This window comes from Cucurbita pepo, chromosome LG15 (assembly GCF_002806865.2).
Source record: "Cucurbita pepo subsp. pepo cultivar mu-cu-16 chromosome LG15, ASM280686v2, whole genome shotgun sequence".
In the NCBI taxonomy this organism is placed as follows: Eukaryota; Viridiplantae; Streptophyta; class Magnoliopsida; order Cucurbitales; family Cucurbitaceae; genus Cucurbita; species Cucurbita pepo.
The window spans coordinates 8,254,341-8,277,639 of NC_036652.1; the positions used below are offsets into that span (position 1 = coordinate 8,254,341).

The following is a 23,299-nucleotide window of genomic DNA, read 5'->3' on the forward strand; positions in this document are numbered from 1 at the left end:
AAAATTAAATTAATTTAATGGGCGATTCAGATTTATAAATTAGATCCTACGTAATTATACACGTAAAGTTCATATTTATATATTTGATTGAATGATATTAAAAAATTAAATTAATGATTAAATTAATTTAATGGATGATCCAGACACTCTCGAATAAATTATTTGGAAAGAGTGTGTGATTTGTTACCATTTGAACCAAACCATGGGCGCCGTCTGACTTGGCCATTGGCATTTAGTGACTGAGTGACGAACCGCACACAGACAGTGTTTGGCGCGTGCTTCATGGCCCAACACCAATATTATTTACACGTATTTTTAAATTAGCTTCAATTTTTTAATTTCCACATTTTTTTAAATTTTACTTATAGATAACTAAAATTATAAAATTTATTTTCCTACAAATACCCGTGTCTAATAAATTAATTTAATTGATTTAGTTTACCGTTTATTATAATTATTTTAAATTAATTTATTGTGTTAAAGGTCGAAACATATATAAAATGTACTGATGTAATTATTCTGTTTGATTCGCTCAAAATGACAGAATCTCTAATAAATACTTATTCGACAACAAAATTTAATAACTTCAATTGATAGCGACATTTTTTAACCTGAAAGGTAATAATTAAATTGATATAATTAATTTAATAAAGTAAAATATTTTATTTCTAATGGGCTGCGATTAATGATAAATATGAAATAAAAATAATTATAATTCAATTCATCAATTTTTTTTAAAATTTTTTTTATAGTAAGTTGGGATGGAATATCTCACCATAATTAAGAAAATTTAATTTTAAATCAAAACTGAAAAAGGTAAAATTTAAAAATTAAAAATATTGTACGGAATCATAAAAATTAATTTAGGGAGCATCCAACTAGTGTGAATCCGTATATTCGTTTCCGTAATGAAAGTAAATGCTACGTGGCAGAATTCTAGGAACCTTCGAAAATATAAAATGATACTTTTTAAAAAATTGGTTCAAAAGCCAGGTCACTCTGACACGTGGCAATTGAGAGTTGTGTTGACTGATATTTACCAACAAAATTAATTTTTTCGAGCAAAAAGAAAAAATGAAGAAAACATTTAGAAAATTATTTTCGTGGAAGAAAAATAAATAGTAGATGTCGTTATTCATCGGTTTAATTGTAATATGAAACAAAAACAGAAAGGATTTGGATGTCTATAAATTGATGCTCTAATCTTTTTCGTTACTTACTTTTCTCTGTTCGTGATTGAGGCATTTCGAAGTTCTTCAACTTTTCCGCCTCTTTCTCTTGTGAAGATCATCAGGTTGTTCTCTCTTTCTTTTTCGTCTGAGGTGAGGGATTTTCTTCAGATTTGTATTGTTGATCATTACGTTTTCTTTTTGGTGTCATTGGTTTTGATGTTTGGTTGTTTGGTTACATTGTGTTGCTTTGTGATTTTGGCGATTGGTTTGTGAATAAAGGACGGATCGGCGGAGAAGTAAATGGCGGCGCCTAAGAACTTGGAGAAAATGGCTTCGATTGACGCTCAATTGAGGCTTCTTGCTCCGAGTAAGGTCTCGGAGGATGATAAGCTAGTGGAATATGATGCTTTGTTGTTGGATCGGTTTTTGGATATTCTTCAGGATTTACATGGGGAGGATCTCAGAGAAACTGTAATATGCTAACTCGTTAACTAATTTTGAGATTATCGTATTTGGTTTTTGCGATTTTTGATTGATTGAATTTGATTATGAATGTGAAGAGCAACTTGAATTCGATTTTCGTGGAATAGGTTCAAGAGTGTTATGAATTCTCTGCTGAGTATGAGAGGAACCGTGACCCTAAAAAATTGGAGGAACTTGGGAATGCCTTGACAAGTTTGGATCCGGGGGACTCTATCGTAGTAGCGAAATCCTTTTCTCATATGCTTAATTTGGCTAATTTAGCCGAGGAAGTTCAGATTGCGTATAGGAGGAGAATAAAGTTGAAGAAAGGTGGCTTTGCTGATGAGGCCAATGCTACAACCGAATCAGATATTGAAGAAACCTTCAAGAGGCTCCTGCAGTTGAATAATTCCCCTCAAGAAGTGTTTGATGCTTTGAAAAACCAGACTGTAGATTTGGTCTTTACAGCCCATCCTACTCAGTCTGTTCGTAGATCTCTGCTTCAAAAGCATGGCAGGTTCATACCTTTTTTAACTTCATGTTTAGTCATTAGTTCACTTGCAAGAAAGAGAAACGAATCCTAGAGATAACAGTTTGAAGTATTTTTCGAACTGGGGAGATTGTTTGTTGTTCTAAGATTGTTCTTGGTTTTATATGTTTTTCCAGGATTAGAAATTGCTTGACTCAATTGTATGCAAAAGATATTACTCCTGATGACAAACAGGAGCTTGATGAAGCTCTGCAACGGGAGGTATGTTCATGCCCTTACTAGGAAAGGGATTCCTTATATTCTATTTAGTTATTGATTGTGAGATCCCACGTTGGTTGGAGAGGAGAATGAAGCATTCCTTAAAAGAGTGTGGAAACCTCTCCCTAGTAGACGCGTTTTAAAACCGTGAGGCTGATGGTGATATGTAACGGGCCAAAGCGGATAATATCCGCTAGTGGTGGGCTTGAGCTGTTATAAATGGTATCAGAGCCAGACACCGGGCGGTGTGTCAGCGAAGACGCTGGCCCCCAAGGGGGTGGATTGTGAGATCCCACATCGGTTGGAGAGGAGAACGAAACATTCCTTATAAGAGTGGGAAAACCTCTCCCTAGTAGATGCATTTTAAAACCGTGAGGCTGACGGTGATACGTAACAGGCCAAAACGGACAATATCTGCTAGTGGTGGGCTTGAACTGTTACATTGATCAATGTAGAAATTCAACACTTTTGAAAGTAGGCAGATGATTCCTTGTGGAAGTAATTTCTGACGTCCCATTTGTCTCCTCTCATACAGATTCAAGCTGCATTTCGTACAGATGAAATCCGACGAACTCCTCCAACGCCACAGGACGAAATGAGAGCTGGAATGAGCTACTTTCATGAGACAATCTGGAAAGGTGTACCTAAATTCTTGCGTCGAGTGGATACTGCTTTGAAGAACATAGGAATCGATGAACGTGTTCCTTATAATGCTCCTCTTATTCAGTTTTCATCCTGGATGGGCGGGGATCGTGATGGTATGTTTATCACAGCAAAGACTTAAATCTAGTCACCCTTTCATTAGATCATTCATTATGTAAGAGTGCATGCTGAATCACACCATGCTTTGAGTTCTCTACAGGAAACCCCAGGGTTACACCAGAAGTTACAAGGGATGTCTGCTTATTGGCTAGAATGATGGCGGCTAACTTATACTTTTCCCAGATAGAAGATCTTATGTTTGAGGTATAAGCAAGTAAAAAGTGAATTAAAATTTTCAGGTTCAGGTATAAGCAATTCCTCTGTTTTCCAGTTATCTATGTGGAGATGCAGCGACGAGTTACAAAGCCGTGCCGAAGAACTTCATAGTTCCTTAAGAAAAGATGCAAAGCACTTTATAGGTAAATAGGATTATGTTTTAAGAATGAACACATTTAGGTTTTGATTTAGATATCAATATGCTACAAAAAGTTGACCATATTCTTTAATATTACGTCTTGGCATGGTTTTGATTGGACTAATATCTGGCCTCATGAGTTTACTAATCTTGGGTGTCTTTTCTTGCTTTCTGGGTCGCAGAGTTTTGGAAACAAGTTCCTCCAAATGAGCCCTACCGTGTTGTTCTTGGTTATGTACGCGACAAGTTATACAATACACGTGAACGTGCTCGTCATTTATTAGCCAAAGGAATGTCTGAGATTCCCGAGGATACAACTTTCACTGATCTTGAGCAGGTTTTTCCTTGCCCTAATAGAATAACTTTTTAAGTGCTTAAAAATATTTTTTAAATGTTACAAGTACTTTTAATCACCTCGAAAGTCTTTTCAAACTTACCCTAAAATAATCCTAGTGTTTTTACCCTTTCCATTCAACATATATTGTCCTCTTTGGGTTTTTCCTCAGGTTTTAAAACGCCTCTGCTACAGAGAGGTTTCCAAACTCTTATAAGGAATGTTTTGTTCCTCTCTCCAACCGATGTGGGATCTCACCCCACATCGGCTAATTAAGGGGTTGATCATGAGTTTATAAGTAAGGAATACATCTCCATTGGTACGAGGTATTTTGGGGAAACCAAAATCTAAGCCATGAGAGCTTATGCTCAAAATAGACTATTATATCATTGTAGAGGTTCGTGGTTCCTAACAGTCCTGACATACTTTCTTTTTCCCTACAGTTCCTCGAGCCTCTCGAACTCTGCTACAGGTCGCTTTGCGCTTGTGGTGATAGGCCAATTGCAGATGGGAGCCTTCTTGATTTCTTACGGCAAGTTTCTACATTTGGGCTTTCACTTGTAAGACTGGATATCCGACAAGAATCAGACAGACACACTGATGTCATTGATGCTATCACTAATTACCTAGGCATTGGTTCATACAAAGAATGGTCAGAACTACAAAAGCAAGAATGGCTACTATCTGAACTCAGTGGCAAACGCCCTCTTTTCGGTCCCGATCTTCCGAAGACGGAAGAAATTGCTGATGTTCTGGACACCTTCAATGTCATTGCAGAGCTTCCTTCAGATAACTTCGGTGCCTACATTATCTCAATGGCAACAGCACCATCTGATGTGCTTGCTGTTGAGCTTTTACAACGTGAATGTCATGTAAAGAAGCCATTGAGGGTTGTACCATTGTTTGAAAAACTTGGTGATCTTGAGGCTGCTCCTTCTGCAATGGCTCGTCTCTTTTCAATCGACTGGTACAGAAACCGCATCAATGGTAAGCAAGAAGTCATGATCGGGTACTCGGATTCAGGGAAGGATGCTGGCCGTCTCTCTGCTGCTTGGCATCTATATAAGGCCCAAGAAGAACTCATCAAAGTGGCAAAACAGTATGGAGTTAAGCTCACAATGTTCCATGGCCGAGGAGGAACTGTTGGCAGAGGAGGCGGACCGACCCACCTGGCTATATTATCTCAGCCCCCGGATACAATTCACGGTTCACTACGAGTCACAGTTCAAGGTGAAGTTATTGAACAATCTTTTGGGGAGGAGCACTTATGCTTTAGAACACTTCAGCGTTTTACCGCTGCAACGCTCGAGCATGGCATGAATCCACCTGTTTCTCCGAAGCCCGAATGGCGTGCTCTCATGGATGCAATGGCTGTTGTTGCTACGGAGAAATATCGCTCCATAGTTTTCCAGGAACCCCGTTTTGTCGAATACTTCCGCCTTGTAAGTGTTCTTAGCCATATAATTGATTCACGGATTTATTGCCTTGTGTCCTCATTTCTTTAAATATGCAGGCAACCCCAGAGTTAGAATATGGTAGAATGAATATTGGAAGTCGTCCATCAAAGAGGAAGCCAAGTGGAGGAATTGAATCACTCCGTGCAATTCCATGGATCTTTGCTTGGACGCAGACAAGGTTTCATCTACCAGTCTGGCTTGGCTTTGGAGCAGCATTTAAATATGCCATTGAAAAGGATGTGAAGAATCTTCACATGCTGCAGGAGATGTACAGTCAATGGCCTTTCTTCAGAGTCACCATTGACTTGGTTGAAATGGTGTTTGCCAAAGGAGACCCTGGCATTGCTGCTCTGTATGACAAGCTTCTCGTGTCCGAAGATCTATGGTCGTTCGGCGACCGATTGAGGGCTACCTATGAAGAAACTAAGCACCTTCTCCTTCAGGTAGCTAAACACAAGGATCTTCTTGAAGGCGACCCCTACTTGAGGCAGCGACTTCGTCTCCGTGATTCTTACATAACTACCCTTAACGTCTGCCAAGCGTACACATTGAAGCGAATCCGTGATCCGAACTACAACGTGGAAGTTAGACCTCACCTGTCAAAGGATTACCACCTTGAATCAAGCAAATCTGCTGCAGAACTTGTGAAGCTCAATCCTAAGAGTGACTACGCCCCTGGTTTGGAGGACACCCTCATCTTAACGATGAAGGGTATTGCTGCTGGTATGCAGAACACCGGCTAAGGCGAGGCCATTCCCATGCTGCTGGGATGCAGAACACCGGCTAAGGCGAGGCCATCCCCATGGTCGGTGCGACGTGGACGCCCGTTTTCCTTCGTAGACATATGTATTGGCTGTGCTACTGAGCTTTAAGGCCATCCTCTTTATAATAACTTGTGCAACAAGAACTTTCGGTTTTATAACTGTTGAAATGCATCAGAAGATCAGTCTTTTTTTTTCCATCTGTTATGTGTTTCCACTCCTTTTCCATTAGTCCTTTCACAATGGTGATTTCGCCAATGATCCAAAATCGATCCATATTTCATTATAGCATGAAACACGGGCTAAATAGCTCCAAAATCAACGTGGAGTGAACATAAAACCACGAACGAAACCTGTTGCTGTGGGTAGAGAGTCATAACTGGTTCAACATATGTCCAAATAATACGAAGACTTTCCTTCTATTTTAAGAATAGCAATGATCGTCAAATTTATAGTTGTATGAAAATTTAGAAAAGGTTCTTCTATCCTGAAATTCGATATCTCGTAACCATTGCTTCGAAGAGCTTAGAAAGCCACTCAGTCATTTATCATAATCAAATAATAGAAATGACATTTATAAAAAATAAAAAAATAATAAAAAATAAAAAAAATAAATAAATAAAGTAACATGATCCACCAATGCCGCTTTGCCATGTGGATCCATTTGCCCATGTCGTTCCATCTCCAACATATTATAGAATAATACAACAATGATCAAATAAATAATAATATACATTAAGTCAACCCATTATTCATAAAAATTAATAAATGATATATAAATAAAATAATTTAAATTTGTTTTCTTATTTTTCACTCTATTTGCAATAAACAGCCCATTAATTCTGTCACTTGAAATAAATTATTAAAAAAATAAAAAAGTCGGTGCCTGGAATTTATAAATTATAAAATAAAAAGGACAGCTTTTTGTGCATACTAAATAAGCAACGTTACCTATATAAACTCAACCTTGGTTCAGCTTCTCATACCAAATTTCCATATCTTCAAATAAATATTTTACATTTATTTTATTTTATTTTCTCCCATTTTCCCCAGAATATGACGGTATGCATCCTACCATCCCTCTTTTCTTATTTTATTTAATTTTAATTTTAATTTTAATTTTCCTCTTAATTTCTTCAGACTTTGGAGCTCCGAGTCCATATGGATTGCCCCGGTTGCGAAAGCAAAGTCCGGAGCTCGCTCCAAAAATTAAAAGGTTAGAGGTTTTAATTATAAATAAAAAATAAAAAATAAATTATTTATTGAATATGAAATCACGAAATTTATAATCATTTTATACGATTAATTATTTATTAAATGTTTCAGGTGTCGACAACGTTGAAATCGACATGTCGTTACAGAAAGTGACGGTAACCGGGTGGGCGGAGCAAAAGAAGGTTCTGAAAGCGGTTCGGAAAACCGGTCGTCGAGCGGAGCTGTGGCAGTTACCGTACAACCCGGAGCACGGTAACGAGAGTGATCCGTACCCACAGCACCATTTAAATGGGCCCGTCCCAAATTTCTATGGGCCCCAGCCCACATCGACTTACAACTATTACAAACATGGGTACGATAATCATGACCAGGCCCATCACCAAAACTTCTCCACACATTCCAACATCTTCGGCCGCCAGACTGGCTCCGTGTTTAGTGACGACAATGTCAATAATTGCTCTATTATGTAATCATTACTCTCTTAATCTTCTGCTTAAGGATCTAAAAATGACTCTTTGTTTGACAATAATAATAATATTGTACAATGTTGGGCCGGGTCTTAACGTTAAGTGGGCCCAGCATTTATGGAGTTGGGCCTTGATTGCAACCCATGACCAAGAAATATTCACCAGTTTTTTCTTTAATTGTATACCCTTGAGATATATATATATATTATATACTGAAAAAATATTAATTAAAATCAATTTATTTTTTATTTAAATTGTAGACTTTATCGATTTCAAAAAGTCAAGAATAATACACTTGAAGCAATTATTGGTGTGGGATAGAATTGAAATTTTAATAAATTACGAGGGTATTTCCGGAAATTAATTTTATTTATTTTCTAATAGTCTCTGCAAAATTTAAGACCGTCGATAGGCTGTTGGTGGACTGTGAAACGTGGCAATCGTTAATTGGTTGAAGGGAGGAAGGATTTTTCTTTTTGCTTATTAACAAAAAAATTATGATGGTATACGTGGCATGCGACTATTGGGGAGAATTTTCCGGGAATTATCTCTAATACGCGGCAAATTTGGATGTCAATTTTATTGAGACCGGAATCTTTTTGAACAGCGAAGAAGAACAAATATTTTGACATAATAATAATAAATAAATATATAATTAACAATAAGAGCAATTTCAAGGTTTTATTCTTCTGATATTGTTGGTTTCTTCGTTTCTGTGGGTCTGACTCGGTCTCTCTCCTTTTCGAGCCAGAACCACCGAAAAACCCACACTGTATAGCAAACCCTAATTCTTTGGTCTCAGATCGGCCATGGCTTCCAGTAAAGAACGCGAGAACTTTGTTTACGTCGCTAAGCTCGCCGAGCAGGCCGAGCGTTATGATGGTTTGCGGCATCTTCTTATTTTCTTCCATTTCCGTTTGATTTGTTTGCTTATGCTTTCTTATCTGTGTTTTACTTTTGACTGCCTGCTCAGATCGCATTCCTTGTGGTCGCGTGCTATGTTTTTATTTTTTCTGCCCTCTGTATTTATGCTTTTCGTGCATGGATTTGTGGCGCGATCGCTTGCCTATGTGTGTAGTGTTTCCCGGGTTTTTGTAGATTGAAGTGTTGTTATGTTCCTTTGTTTACACGATCTGTGTGAAACATGAGGAGATTTCATTTGCCTAAAATTCTGCTAAATTTCTTTGATTTAGCTTTTCGAGCAGCATTTTTTTTCTTGATCTATTGTTTTCTGTCTGATCTGTTTGATTTAATAGAAAATACTCTCTTTTTTTTTTTTTTTGCAAGTGTTTTGATCTATTCCTTAGCTTGGTAGCTAATTATTAACTCTTACTTACACAGAAAACTTGGACATCGTTTTATCTGTAAGCTCAAAGCAGATTGAAGTTTCTGCCTGTTCTGTCTTTGCTTGTCCCGACGGCAAATCTCTGATTGTGGTTGGTTTTGGATGATAGATGATGATTCTGATTTTAACTTGCGTTTTTTTCATCCATTTTTGTTAAATAGAAATGGTGGAAGCAATGAAGAATGTTGCAAAGCTTGAGGTTGAATTGACAGTTGAGGAAAGAAACTTACTTTCTGTTGGATACAAGAATGTGGTTGGAGCACGGAGAGCATCATGGAGGATCTTATCATCAATAGAGCAGAAAGAAGAAGCTAAAGGAAATGAAGCAAATGCTAAACGCATCAAGGAATACAGACAAAAGGTTGAAACAGAGCTCTCTGGTATTTGTGATGATATCATGACAGTGATTGACGAGCACCTAATTCCATTGGCTTCAGCTGGGGAATCGACAGTGTTCTACTATAAGATGTGAGTATATGCTTTGATGGATAGGTGCATGACTACTCGACACTGGTGAAATTTAATCATCCTTCATTGCAGGAAAGGAGATTATTATCGTTACCTTGCTGAATTTAAATCTGGTAATGAGAAGAAAGAAGCAGCTGATCAATCGATGAAGGCATATGAGGTGGGCATTTACTTTTCCCCTTTATTTTCATATGAATCACGTGCTTCTATTCTACTCTTTATCTTGCTGTTTTCTTCTTCATTTATTAAAATTTGATCATACTTGACTTTCTCTGTCTCTCTGTTTCTAAATTTGTTGATTGTTTGTATTGCCGCTTATATCATACTGAACAAGTTTTGTATTTTGCTGAAATGTTTGGTATGTGTCTGGTTTATCATATAGATATATGCACGTTCATTTTCTTGGGATTACGACTATTTACATTCTTCCAGCAGTTGTCTGGATGATAGTTGAGAAAATTACGTGCATTTGTTCCTTTGAGAGGACAATTAAATTAAGATTTTCTTTTGCTTGTGGTACTACTTTCCCGTTTCTGATCATCAAAGAAAATTCAACTACGAATCTTCTCTTTTCTGGGGTAATACTTGTTCAAAATAAGATTTACAGGAAGAGAGTTGCCAGAAAGTTTTTGATTGGATTACTGGGAACCCGTAGGTCAAACATTTTGATTGAGAAGCAATATTGTTAACTGTACTCTCTCTTCTATCTATACATTTCCTAGCCTTTACATTTGTTCTGCTTTATCCTGTTTGTTACAGGCTGCAACCAGCTCAGCCGAATCTGAATTACCCCCTACACATCCTATCCGTTTGGGTTTGGCATTAAATTTCTCAGTCTTCTATTATGAAATCCTGAATTCACCCGAAAGGTATGATTAATGTAATATTGTCAGTAAATCTAGCTGAGTGTTGTCCTCTTCGGAGCTTTGTTGACATTGATGGTACATTGTGCTTTTTGTTGTTTAGGGCCTGCCACCTTGCAAAGCAAGCTTTTGATGAAGCCATCTCCGAACTTGACACCCTTAACGAGGAGTCATACAAAGATAGCACCTTAATCATGCAGCTTCTTAGGGACAACCTTACATTATGGACTTCTGACATCCCAGAGGATGGAGGTAATGGTGAAAATCTTTAAGTGGACTTAGCCTATATGCATTTTTGNGGGGGGGGGGGGGGGGTGTGTCATTTAAGCTAACTATTCTTCTGGCGAGAGTTCTCTGTTGGGGTTGTTTAAGAGAGTGAGTGTAAAAAAGGAACCGAGGATATCATAAGCATTCAGATGATGATGGGAATGAGTCGCTAAAGACAGCTGTTGTACATGAACCCGCTCAATGCACAAATTGGGTGTGTAGTATATTTGGTTGAAAGTTGAAATCCAGGATGTCCTTCATTTAGAATGAATTTCTCCTTCTCCATACTCTGTCTATAGGGATGATGGCAAATAGCAATGACTTGGTCATTTGTTTTTCTGTGTTTTAACGTGCATTACTCATTGCTACAGATGATGCCCAAAAGATCAATGGAACTGCCAAGATTTCTGGTGGTGACGATGCCGAGGTGAGTTGCTCAATCCTTGGTTGCAGTTAGTCAGTCATGTTTGAATTATTATGCCTAACCATTCTTCATTTGCTGCAGTGAAGCGGATAGCATCATAAGTGGCAGAATCACTACTCTGGAGATGATGGATGTGACTCGATAATTGCTCTTGGTGTTTAGCATAAGGAGGGTTCCTNGAAAGACTTATGAGGTTTATTTTTTCTTCAGCATTTTCCTTTTATTCTCACATTTTTCTTATTTTCCGATTCCATCAGTATGATGTCTGGACACTTGTTTGGTCTATAATCTTGCATTCGCACAAGCTTTCCCTTCTCAGTGGATGGTCTCGATAGGTTGTAGGGGGATCGACTTGAATGTTTATCCATCCTGTTTAGATGAAAAATGGCATTGCCCAAATGGAGGCTTTCTGTTGAAGCATTATATATATGTTCTGTGTCAAATCTTATAAATATATCTTTCCTACCTTCCTCATGCTCTTACTCACAGCTTCTCTCTCTCTCTCTCTCTCTCTCTCTCTCTCTCCTGACGAAATATAATGTGAGTGTACAGGACACTAGGACTACTTTGCAGATCGAGGAATGCTTAAAGGTGATCCTATTCTTCATTTTACTTCAGTGTATTAATTACTTTTAATTAAAAAATTGTTTTGAGTAATTGTAGAGATGAATAAATTAGAATATGGTCAGTTTTACTGGTTGGTTTTGCATAGGATCTCTAAGCATTTCCCTCTTTTTGTAATCGAATTCAAGTTTTTGAAGTTTTGGAGTGGAAACTGGCATTATAAATGCATGGTGTGTGTCATTATGTGAACAGGAATGTAAGAAATGCTTTAGAACATTCTGTACTGTACAGCGTGTGGAGGTCACTATTTGATTGATGTGACTATGTTTCTAAGGTGCCTCCCACCTTCTTGTTGTTGCATTGGCCCATTTACATTGGAATAAACTGTGGAATTATTCCTTTATGCTTTCCATTTCACTTCATGGCATTAGATTTTTGTTCGAAGTAACACCACCACATTGGAATAAACTGTGGAAGTGTTTGTATTATGAAATTCAGTTTTAGAATAAGATTTCAATTAATTTTTTTTTTTAATTTTTAGGGTTTTTTTAAAAACATTTTTTTATCTTCTAAAGTTTGAACTTTATTTTTTACTTTTGTCAAATGAAAATTAAATGAAGTTTTGAATATTTGTTTTTGTTTTTAGAATTTGATTTAAATTTAAATTAATTGATTAAAAGTTAAGATTTAAAGGTGAATGTGTAATATCTTGACTCGAAGACATGTTTAGTTGGCGGTTGGCAAATTGAAAGGAAACCAAACTCGACACTAAAAAACAAACGTAATATTTTGAAAAAAGGAATGGTAAAAATCCGAATGATGCAAATATGAATATCGAATGATGCTTGAAGTTCGAGACAGCAGAAATTGGTTGAACCAGCATCTTGCAGTTGGCCTACATTAAGCATTGTACGCACCCAAAACAATGGTTGAAACCCGCCATTTTCGTCCTTTCTAATTGTTCAATCTCCACGAAGAACAGAGCAAAGCGGAAACAAATCAGATTTCGAACTGTCATATTCAATCTGTTTCGAATCCCTTACTCTATTCGTCGAATTCTGATTTGATTCTCAAGCTTTATAACAGCGTTACGCTTCTCATTTCAATGCTTGCTTATTCACTAATCTATTTCGTGCTCTGGTAGACTCGGTTTCTTTCAGTCTGAATTTAGTAGAGTTCTGATCTGTAATTTCTCGTTTTAGTTGTATGAGAACGCAGGTACACTGCTGTATTATGTGCGGGGGCGACAAAGGATGTATTGAATGCTATTCTTTTTGGCAAAATATTGGAAAGTTTGGGACAAGAAGAGGGAAGAGGAGGAGAAATTGGGCATGACCTAGAAAGAATCTGCAGCTGCAGTTGCAGTTGTTACGGATTATGGCCTTTAATTTTTAAGAAATTTACCGTAACATTCTTATATTGCAGGAAGAAAAAAGTGGCACAGGGGGATCGGCTAGGCTCAACTTGGCCAGGGTATTGTTTTCTTGAAGATCAAAAAGGTTAGATGTTTTTATGTTAATATTTGATGAAGGTAGTACTGTGCTGCAATGGATAATGGATCCCTTTCGAATTTAATTTTTTCTGGGTATTAAGTGAGGAGGTTTGGCAGATAAGGACATGCAAATCCACCAAACACAGCCAAAGGATGAATGCATGTGATGGGTCCTTTTCTGATGCTTCGTGTGGGGTTTAGCATACTCCTTTGTCCTCCTTTTCCAATCATACCATATGATTAAACTCCCCCCACATTGTAGGGTCATATTCTCCTGATTGCTTTTCAGAAAACCACATGTATATGTAATAAATGTTATTACTTTTCTTCTTTTCTTCTTTCTTTTCAGGTTATCTGTGATGTGCTGAACAGATCATTCTCAGTTTGACCTGTTATAGCTAATGTTGTTTTCCTTCTTTCCCCTGTAATTGCATGTCTGACAGCTTTCTTCAGTCTTCTGCTATCGTAACTCATTTTCATATGGAAGAATTTAGGAAGTAATACAGGTTTTTCTGAGTCCCTATTGGTCGTTGGAGTGAACAATCTTCACTGTGTAGACTAGTGGGATTGACGTTAGTTATTTGTGTAACGGCTCAAGCCCACCGCTATAAGATATTGTCCTCTTTGAGCTTTTTCTTTCGAGCTTTCCCTCAAGGTTTTTAAAACGCGTGTACTATGGAGATGTTTCCACATCTTTATAAAGAATTTTTCGTTCCCCTCTCCAACTGATATGGGATCTCACAATCCACCCCCTTCGGGACCCAGCGTCCTCGCTAGCACACTGCCCTGTGTCCACCCCCCTTTGGGGCTCAGTGTCTTTGCTGGCACACCGCCCGATGTCTAGCTCAGATACCATTTGTAATTGCTCAAGCGTACTGCTAGTAGATATTGTCCGTTTTAGCCCGTTACGTAACACCGTCAGTCTCATGGTTTTAAAATACGTCTGCTAGGGAGAGGTTTATATATGCTAGCGGTGGACTTGGACCGTTACAAATGGTATCAAAGCTAGTCACTGGGTGGTATGCCAACAAGGACTCTGGGCCCCAAAGAGGTGGATTGTGAGATCTCACATTGGTTGGAGGGGGGAATGAACCATTTCTTATAAGGGTGTGGAAACCTCTCCCTAGTAGACGCATTTTAAAAACTATGAGGCTGATAGCGATACGCAACAAGCCAAAGCGGACAATATCTGTTGGCGGTGGGATTGGACTCTTCCTTACTTTTATGGCTTTTGTCTTTATTTAGTAATTATTGTTCTCTCGTTACATATCATCCTATTATTGGTCTAGTACCATGTGCAACGTTGGCCTGTTCATACTGTCCCCATTTTGGTTTCGTAACTGCATGATGTATGTTCTTGTATGCAGGTTGAAAGGACTGGTTTGCTGTGATTCTTGGTAGTGACCAGGTTGTTAAAGGTAAACCTGCTTCTTATCTGTAAGGCTTTTTTTGTTTTGTTTTTGCATGAACCGTCTCGATGAAGATAAGATTCTGTCTCATTCCATCTTTTCATGACATAAACTCGGTGCATACTAAAACCTTACTTCTGATCATGTGGAAATGGAAGTGTAAGGAACTTTATGTTCAATATTGCATTCTGAAATCAAAGCCATACAGATTTAATGATATCAATGTAAGTTAGGAACAAGATTGTCTTGTGGATTATCGAAATCTTTAAACCCAAACGCTGAAGGAAATGGAAACAACTAAATTCTTGGTTGATGGATTAAGCCAAATCCATGAAAAATGAGGGAAGTGTCTCAAAATGAGAGAGAATAGAATAGCTTCCTACCAAGGCCTTATGTACCTTACAAAATGAAGAACATATAGCCAGCAAACTTACAAAGCTACTGGGCTTAAAATAGAATGGTGGCCATAATTCAAGTCCAGATGTCATTTTCTGACTGAGTTTATACTGCTTTTCAAAGCTACTGGGCTTTCTAAAAAAAATTGCATGTGAAATCTGCTCACTAAATTGCTTGGTTTAACTATGGGATCTGAAAAGTTCATGTGTTGGTTTGGCTTTTCACAATGTTGTGGTTCATGATGAGTTTAATGCATGGTTTCAGAGGATGGCATCATTGCCTGACTAAGCTTTTGGAACGTTCTTCAATTGGGCTGGAATTGGTACGGCTTAGACCATCAAGGTTGTGGTTAACATAGGATGGAATTGCAGTTCCTGCACGAAAAAGAGAAGGATTTAGGTACCTTTGCAGTCTTTCATTAAGTTTGTGTTGATTCCTGAGTTGAGTTTGTGAGATCCCACGTTGGTTGGAGAGGGGAACGAAACATGTTTTATAAGGGTGTGGAAACCTCTCTCTAGTAGACGCGTTTTAAAACCGTGAGGTTGATGACAATACGTAACGGGCCAAAGTGGACAATGTCTGCTAGTGGTAGGCTTTGACTGTTACAAATGGTATTAAAGCCAATCACCGGACAGTGCGTGGCACTGGTCGAAGTAGGGCTATACCCTCTCCATAGTAGACGCATTTTAAAACCATGAGGTTGACGGCGATACGTAATGGGCCAAACCAGACAATATCTCCAAGTGGTGGGCTTGGACGGTTACAAATGGTATTAGAGTCAGACAGCAGGCGTTGTGTTAGTGGGGACACTGGCCCCCAAGGGAGAGATTGTGAGATCTCACGTCAATTGGAGAGGGGGAACAAAACATTCTTTATAATAGTGAAAAACTCTCCCTAACATACGAATTTTAAGACTGTAAGGCTGACAACGATAAGTAACAGGCCAAAGTGGACAATATCAAGCTTGTCACATCCCCTTCATAATTAAACAGTATTGAAAAGTTTTTTCTCGCTTTTGGCAGAAACTACGGTAAGCGGACGAATGTGATAGCAAAATATTTGAGCAGCAGATGCAACTCATGCTTATTGGCTACATCTGCAGACTGAATAGCAAGGTAAAGAATAGAACAAAGCCCTAAACAATGAGTGACACAACGTGTTATTTGATCGGCATCGACATCGACATCAACATCGACCCACCAGTAGTATAGAAACACTTCTTTGTTTGCAATGTTTTATATTGTGCTTTTGCCTTCATGGTGAGTTCTAAGTTTAGATATATGTTATTACAACAACTCTGGATTCGGGGGTTCATGAACATGAACACTCTAATCAAGTCCAGTGATGGCCAGCCAACTCTGCGGCGTTTTCCTTGGAACAGACAGATTAAAACGACGTCGTTTCAGCCCTCCCACACATCAATCTACCTAAATAATCACTCTTAGCACTCTGCTGTATAAATTTTGAAATATTTATATATTATATTTTTTTTGCATGAAAATTATTATGATTATTTTATGAAGTGAAGTCATAGTAGGAAAAGGACAATGATGGAGATGAAGGGAGGCAAGTGAAGTCGGTGAGTGACAGACAACCAATTCCAGCGGTTTCCATGAACAGAAGAAGATCAAAACGACATGATGGTGCTGGGAGAGCAGCTTACATTTCAATAGAGGACAAAGCAGTACCATCCCCCGCCTTCCCTTTCACCAAAACTTCCAACATTTTGCAGTGGCAGCAGATGGGGTATGCCCAAACCCAGCCCTCCTTTCAATTACCTGTCATTTCACCACAAAACACATGCCCTACGTGCAAAGCACAAGGCCCATGGCCCATGGCCCAGCCCATTAGGGGCCCATAATCCTGATTCCATTTCTCCATGTCCCACACACACACATCATGACAAACTAACCCTAGAAAAAAAAAAAAAAAAAAAAAAAAAGAAATATTACTCTTAACCTTACTTTACACCCACTTACTCCCGAGTTACTTCCTCTCTATCAATTCATTTGTTTAGGGTGAGAGCGAAAGCCAGAGTTCAACTGTCGTTGCCTGACCAATTGGCTCAGACACCAGACTGCTCATGCCCACCCCCATAACCACTCTTGTCACCTGTCGGTGGAGAATCCACTCTCGAGTTGTCGCTCTATTGCGTCTAGCCTGTCTTCAAGATTTTCCTCTACGGGGGCCTTGTGCAATAAACCCCCTACGAGCGAATTGTTTATCGTTGAAAAGTAGTCTCTATGGGTTCACGCTTAAGTTTGATTCTAAACAATTTGAGGCATAAGCTGGTGATGCTTTTAGACTCTTCCCATCTCGTCTTGAACTTTGGATGGAACTTGAGATCTTGAATGAGTGTGGTAGTGACCTAAGAACAATGATGCTTTACACTGTTCGAATCACCGCCACACTGTTCCACCCAACTTTAGTCGAGCATTTTTATAGATTTCTACTCCAAGTCTCATTTAAAACGACGATAATGAATGTACAAGATTAAGTTTAAAAGAATATGGGTTCAAAAACAATGCACCAAAAAACATACAGGACAAATGATGGTGGTGATATCCAAAGGCAAACACACCCACCCAGCTATGTTTTTTTCACCAAAATCAGTCATTTTTGTAATACCCACTCCTAGACTACCCTGTGTGGAGGCATCACTTTTGGTAAAGTTGTGAAATGAGAAAAGCAAAATAATGCATTGTGGTGAAAAAGCTGAGGCATTGGTCAACAAGTACACCATGACATTACCAGTAGAGCATTGTACAAAGTACAGAGAGATATTTCAGTGCACACAGGACAGGTTGTTTAACCAAGAAGATCAAAAAACAAAGTGCAGATCTCCCTGTCGGTTCTGCTCTCATCTACCAGAAACTTGAGTTTGAGTTTAGGGTTTAGGGTTTGAAGCACGGAAATGAAATGAACAGTCGCCAATTCAAAGCTACAGCAGTTTTCAGGGTGTTCAGAAGTGTCTGCATTGGGCACGCCACATATTCACAAGGGATGCTTCATTCCCTTTTCCGACTAAGGTGGGATCTCACAATCCACTTCCTTGAGGGCCAACGTCCTCGTTGGCATATTGTCCTCTTTGAGGTTTCCCTCTCGGACTTCCTTTCAAGACTTTTAAAACGCGTATGCTAAGGAGAGTTTTCCACACCCTTATAAGAAATGTTTCATTACCCTCTCCAACCAACGTGGGATCTCACAATCCACCCCCTTTGAGGGTCCAGCGTCCTCGCTGGCACACCGCCTACTGTCTGGCTCTGATACCATTTGTAACAGGTCAAGCCTACCGCTAACAGATACTATCCTCTTTGGGCTTTCCCTTTCGAACTTCCCCTCAAGGTTTTTAGAACTCGTCTGCTAAGGAGAGTTTTCCACACTCTTGTAGGGAATGCTTCGTTACCCTCTCCAACCAATGTGAGATCTCACAATCCACTTCTTTAGGGGCCCAACATCCTCGCTNCCCTCTCCAACCAATGTGAGATCTCACAATCCACTTCTTTAGGGGCCCAACATCCTCGCTGGCACACCGCCCGATGTCTAGCTCTGATACCATTTGTAACAACCTAAGCTCACCACTAACAGATATTATCTTCTTTGGACTTCCCCTTGAGTTTTTAAAACGTATCTACCAAAGAGAGTTTTCCACACCCTTATAAGGAATGCTTCGTTCTCCTCTCCAACCAATACAAGATCTCACACAACCATTAGAAAAGCAGTCATCACGCGAAAGAAAAGGTAAAAAAAGGTAAAAGAATCGTGTCCAAGATAAAACCAGGAGGGAGACAAAATAATTACATTTGGACAAAATTTTGAATTGAGATATGGAGATGAGAGCATGAAAACAAATGGGATTCAAATAAGGAAGAATATAAGTTGAATATTACAAATGAAAGAAATAAATTACCGCAAAGGTGGAAGAAGTAAGAAACACTTATGGTCTCTGAGGGTTCCTCTGCCTAGAATTCTAGGAAACAATTATGTAGTTGATTATGTTACAAGTAAAATTACTAACTTTTTATGTATGAAAAGAGTTACCAGAGCTTTTAACCATGACATGATGCTGGGACTGTTTGTATGCAACTTCTCACTGAGTCCTCCAGAAAATGGTGGCTCGGACGGATCATTTCGATCATCTTCTCTCCGTTCTTGTATATCTTGAACGCTGGAACCGTTCTTATGCCTTCAGCCTTCGCCACGGCCACGCTCTCCTCCACGTCCACCTTCCACAAAAACATCACATTTCGATCAGCTGAGATTCTAAATCGTCGAATGAGGTAAAGAAGATGATCGATCACGTTGACAAATACCTTTATGAACTTAACAGATGGGTAGCGTATGCATAGCATATTCATGAACGCAGATGTTTCATCGCATATATCGTTGGAAGCTTTGAAATGAACCACTGAAACGCCTGAAAGTTCAAGCTTTTCGTTCAGAATGGATCGAGTAATTGACGAGGCTTAACTCGAATATAGCTCGAATGGACATGAACTCACCAGTTGATGATATTGCAGCTTTCAGTTTATGGAGAGTTGAAACTTCCTCTACCTCGCCACTTACTGTTCTATGATCGACTAACTCTCCACGAGATCGCTTCAATGCAACCTGTGCTCGGTGTAGAGATTCAGCAACGTCATTGTCTCCAGGAAGTTCTCTCCTCAAGAACTCGAGATCTTTCACTGCGTCTTCCCATCTTTCAAGCTAAATGTTCGACAAGACAACACGAAAACATAAGCATACGAAACAGTTTCCCATAACGAGAAAAGAACAGAAACCGAGCACACTTTTCACCTTTGCATTTGAAGCAGCTCTACGAAGAAGGGCTTTCGTGTAGTTCGGTTGGATCTTGAGGGCTTGATTGCAGTCCTCAACAGATTGCTCCCAAAGTCCAATCTTCGCCCAACAAACCGCTCGATTGCAATAAAGAACATGATTCGAGCTGTCGTACCTGAGACCCTCTCCATACGCTGTACAGGCTTCTGTATATCTTCCGGAGTTAAAAAGATCGAAACCCCGAGATCGAGCTCTTGCCACCATTTTCACATTGCTCAACAACTTTGCTACTTCAAGATTATTGAAGTCAATCTTGGCAGCTCTCTCAGCTGCCAGAACTGCATTATCAAACCTGCAAGAACACCAATGAGCTCTCTTATTCACCTCAAGAGTAAAACCATTAAACCAAACCGAACTTATTCTTCCGAACATATTACCTTCCCAATGCCATCTCGACCATGGCACGAACATAGAACACGTACGCTTCAGCAAGCATACCGAAGAACTTGGTTTGTGAGCATGAAGCCAGAGTTTCCAACTTGGGAACATTTGATATGCAGGAGTCTGCATCTTCTAGCTGATGGAGCTTCAAAAGGGCTTCGGCTTTACATGCAACAAGCTTTATATTGCATTCAAGCACATTTTCAGTATGTCTTACTACATATATTACTCATAAACTAACATATCTATGACTTGTACCTGTGGAGAGAAATCTGCTCCAGCTGCTGTTGCTGCTTCAGCTTCCTTTAAAGCACTCTTCCAGTCACCGGCTTTTCGAGCATCGGCACACTGATTCAAGATCTTCTCGAGCGACTTCAATCTCTGCAACTCGGACTGATCTGGTTGTCCTGAGCATAGGAGATGACTCCGGGATTTTTCTACCTGCCCGAAACTGGAAAAAGAAAATGTCGGTCGTCTCGGAGGGCTAAAGGAAACTAAGGAGAAGGACTTCAAGCATAGAAATACTACAGCTAGTGAAACAAAAGACTTCTAAGGAACCCATTTGAAGGACTAGAATTCACTGATCTAAGGAGACATGGCATCAAAGCAAGTGCTAAACGCATTCCCGTTTATCGATTATCATTAAGGTTACCTTGTCGAGTCCCTTAGTATAGCACGCTTGACTAATAGTTTCCAAATGGGTTTGAACCATCTATTTCTACCTGAACTCTTCCCGAGTTTCCCTTGTAGAGAACAGGGAAAGCTTATCCCTCACTCGCATCCACCTAATCAAGCAGAACGCCACTCGACAATCATCCTACAACTAGGCCCGCCTATAGTTATGGGGTCGAAGACACAACCGGATCTTTACACTTCACGACACTCGGAGAGTAGCAATCGAGTTATAAGCTCAACAAACGAAGCATGAATTTATGAGTGTTCCTAAGAATTGAAGCAAACAGCACTGATACCAATGAAAGAAAGCATGTGGATCTCAAATAGTCTTCCAAGCATCATAAACACTTACCGGAGATAAAGAGCAGCAAGCCTCTGGTGCGCCCTCCCATAACCGAGATCAAGCCTCACAGCCTCCTCACATTCCCTCACCGCTTCCCCCAGCCGACCAAGCGCCGTCAACGCCGCCGCTCGGTTGCTCCGGTAAGCTGCATTCTCCGGGAACAACGAAATTGCACGATCATACAACGACAAAGCTTCAACAAAATTCCCTCTTCTATACATCTCATTCGCAGCTCTTTTAACCTCCTCTGGATCGGAGCTCGCCATTACCCTTTTAGCCATTGAATTTTCACTACCAAATTGCAAATTCCCAGACCCAAAATTACCTTCCCCAAGATTTCCCAGACTACCCAATTTACCTCCGCCGCCACCGCCACCGCTACCGCCGCGAATAATACTACCATGGCCGTAATTCCCCGTGCCAGAGCCAAGCGTATCGCACCGATTAGGGGTTCTAACAGCAATGTTCGCCTTCAAAACCTTGCCGGAAGGGCAAATGTTGCCGCTCGGAAACACATTACTGATAGGATTCGAAGAGGCCGAGTTGATCCCGCTGCTATTCACTCCATTGCTCGTACTCGTAAGGGTTTTGCCCGAGTAAATTAGCGGCGATCCGGTCGAAAACGACCGTCTATGACCCGGTCTCAAATTCCGAACAGCCGCGGCGGATCGGTGACCATCGAAGCCACTTGGACTCATCTCCGACGACACTGAAAACTCCCCAGAATGATTATCCGGTTTGCCCTCTGATCTTTTACCGATTTGGGTATTGTTAGTTTTCCCCGTAACCGAACCGGAGGAGCTTGAACTGCTACTAGAAGTGTTGGGTCCGCCAATCCCATAGCCATTATCACCGGTAACCGAGCTCCGATTCATCATCAATGGCGACACCGGAGAGCTCAGATCGTGGTCTTTCACATCAGGCTTATTACCCTCCAAACTAAACTCATCCCGAAACCTCTCCGCTAAAGAATCAGAACCCATTTCTTGAATCGATTTCACAGTATGAGACATTGCTTCACAAATCACAACAAAAACAGAAACCCAACACAATCTAGTTTCAGGGCTATCCCTGTTATTGGAAGAACAGTAAAGAACAGAAGGGGTCTGAGAAAGACATGGAAGAAGAAGAAGATAAGAAGAAGAAAATGGGGATCCCGTGAAATTAAAGAAGGAAGCAAGGAATGAATCTACAAAGAGAAAATAGTTGGACCAATTTGTTGAACTTTCTTTCCCATTCTTTTTCAGATTTCGATCCTTTTTTTTCTTCCAATTCTCTTTCCCTCTTTACGCTGCACCTTCACGAGCACCGTTTCTTCCCTCTTCTCACCCCTCTCTTCGTCGCTACGGCTACCCGTTTACTCGAGAATCGCCATTTTCAACCATTATATATATATATATAATTTATATATATATATAATTATATTTTCTCTGCCCGCCAGAGGATTACATTCTGTTTTCTCACTCTACTCAATTTTCAAGACTGTGATTCGAGTATAATTTTGAATTATTGTTCTTTTTTTTCATCCAATATCGATTTTTGGTACATGGGTTCCATCAATTCCCAATTATTTAATGGGAAAAAATGAATCTTGTTCAACAAAATGGTTGACGACATTTGAGCCCATAAGGGAATACAACCAAAACGAGTGTTAATGCCTTCGTTTTCCATCTTATCCATAAGGAAATTGTAAATATTTAGTTATGTTAATGCCAAAAACTCATCCATCTTACCGTTTTTGCTCAGTTTTGGATTCTTTAACGTTCAATATAACTTATGAATTTTATGGGATTATTGTATTTTAGGATGAAAATTTTATAATCCTTAGTTAGATAACACCTAATATATCAAATAAAAAATTTTAATGTCATTTTTTAATAAATTATTAAAATTTCAAAATGTCAAATGCATTTATATATATATATTTTTTTTTTTAATTAACAAATTTATGAGACAAAAAAATTATAATTTATGTAATATATTATTGTATGTGAATTTTAGAAAATAATTTGTAGTTTTTTAAGAAAATAATAAGAAAAATATAAAGTGGGAAGGTATAGGATTGATGGAATTGAGCTGGCATGGTCCTAGCGGCTGACG

The 23,299-nt window shown here is 39.3% G+C and overlaps 4 protein-coding genes and 1 long non-coding RNA gene across 8 annotated transcripts; 4 read left to right on the forward strand and 1 right to left on the reverse strand.

Moving 5' to 3' along the window:
• The first annotated feature begins 1,151 nt into the window (after positions 1-1,151).
• Positions 1,152-6,253, forward strand: LOC111811405 (phosphoenolpyruvate carboxylase 2-like). 2 transcript variants are annotated; one of them, XM_023698223.1, is made up of 10 exons: positions 1,152-1,294; positions 1,452-1,643; positions 1,763-2,151; positions 2,301-2,385; positions 2,918-3,140; positions 3,245-3,348; positions 3,416-3,503; positions 3,682-3,836; positions 4,277-5,275; positions 5,347-6,253. In XM_023698223.1, the coding sequence occupies exons 2-10, from the start codon at positions 1,473-1,475 to the stop codon at positions 6,031-6,033; spliced, it is 2,901 nt and encodes a 966-aa protein (XP_023553991.1). In that variant the 5' UTR covers positions 1,152-1,294; positions 1,452-1,472; the 3' UTR covers positions 6,034-6,253. The 2 variants fall into 2 exon arrangements, with proteins under 2 accessions (XP_023553991.1, XP_023553990.1); XM_023698222.1 differs by having other exon boundaries at positions 1,157-1,322.
• A 786-nt stretch (positions 6,254-7,039) lies between these two features.
• LOC111776483 (heavy metal-associated isoprenylated plant protein 28) lies at positions 7,040-7,810 on the forward strand. The gene is made up of 3 exons (XM_023655936.1): positions 7,040-7,113; positions 7,192-7,267; positions 7,378-7,810. The coding sequence occupies exons 1-3, from the start codon at positions 7,108-7,110 to the stop codon at positions 7,734-7,736; spliced, it is 441 nt and encodes a 146-aa protein (XP_023511704.1). The 5' UTR covers positions 7,040-7,107; the 3' UTR covers positions 7,737-7,810.
• A 587-nt stretch (positions 7,811-8,397) lies between these two features.
• On the forward strand, positions 8,398-11,277 carry LOC111811586 (14-3-3-like protein D). 2 transcript variants are annotated; one of them, XM_023698512.1, is made up of 8 exons: positions 8,408-8,615; positions 9,075-9,097; positions 9,240-9,546; positions 9,619-9,706; positions 10,306-10,415; positions 10,513-10,661; positions 11,048-11,103; positions 11,182-11,277. In XM_023698512.1, exons 3-8 carry the CDS (start codon positions 9,242-9,244, stop codon positions 11,182-11,184), a joined length of 711 nt encoding a protein of 236 aa, XP_023554280.1. In that variant the 5' UTR covers positions 8,408-8,615; positions 9,075-9,097; positions 9,240-9,241; the 3' UTR covers positions 11,185-11,277. The 2 variants fall into 2 exon arrangements, with proteins under 2 accessions (XP_023554279.1, XP_023554280.1); XM_023698511.1 differs by lacking the exon at positions 9,075-9,097 and having other exon boundaries at positions 8,398-8,615.
• Positions 11,278-12,345: 1,068 nt separating this feature from the next.
• On the forward strand, positions 12,346-17,487 carry LOC111811350. Of its 2 annotated transcripts, none has more exons than XR_002817531.1 (5): positions 12,346-13,559; positions 14,524-14,574; positions 15,226-15,360; positions 15,984-16,707; positions 16,979-17,487. It is a non-coding gene; the product is annotated as an uncharacterized LOC111811350 (long non-coding RNA). The 2 variants fall into 2 exon arrangements; XR_002817530.1 differs by having other exon boundaries at positions 12,346-13,163; positions 16,979-17,484.
• Positions 17,488-18,795: 1,308 nt separating this feature from the next.
• LOC111811876 (inactive TPR repeat-containing thioredoxin TTL3-like) lies at positions 18,796-22,601 on the reverse strand. Its single transcript, XM_023698915.1, has 7 exons — positions 21,209-22,601; positions 20,440-20,632; positions 20,178-20,359; positions 19,759-20,092; positions 19,464-19,668; positions 19,275-19,378; positions 18,796-19,187 (listed from the first exon to the last, which is right to left on the reverse strand). The coding sequence occupies exons 1-7, from the start codon at positions 22,210-22,212 to the stop codon at positions 19,011-19,013; spliced, it is 2,199 nt and encodes a 732-aa protein (XP_023554683.1). The 5' UTR covers positions 22,213-22,601; the 3' UTR covers positions 18,796-19,010.
• Positions 22,602-23,299: the final 698 nt, after the last annotated feature.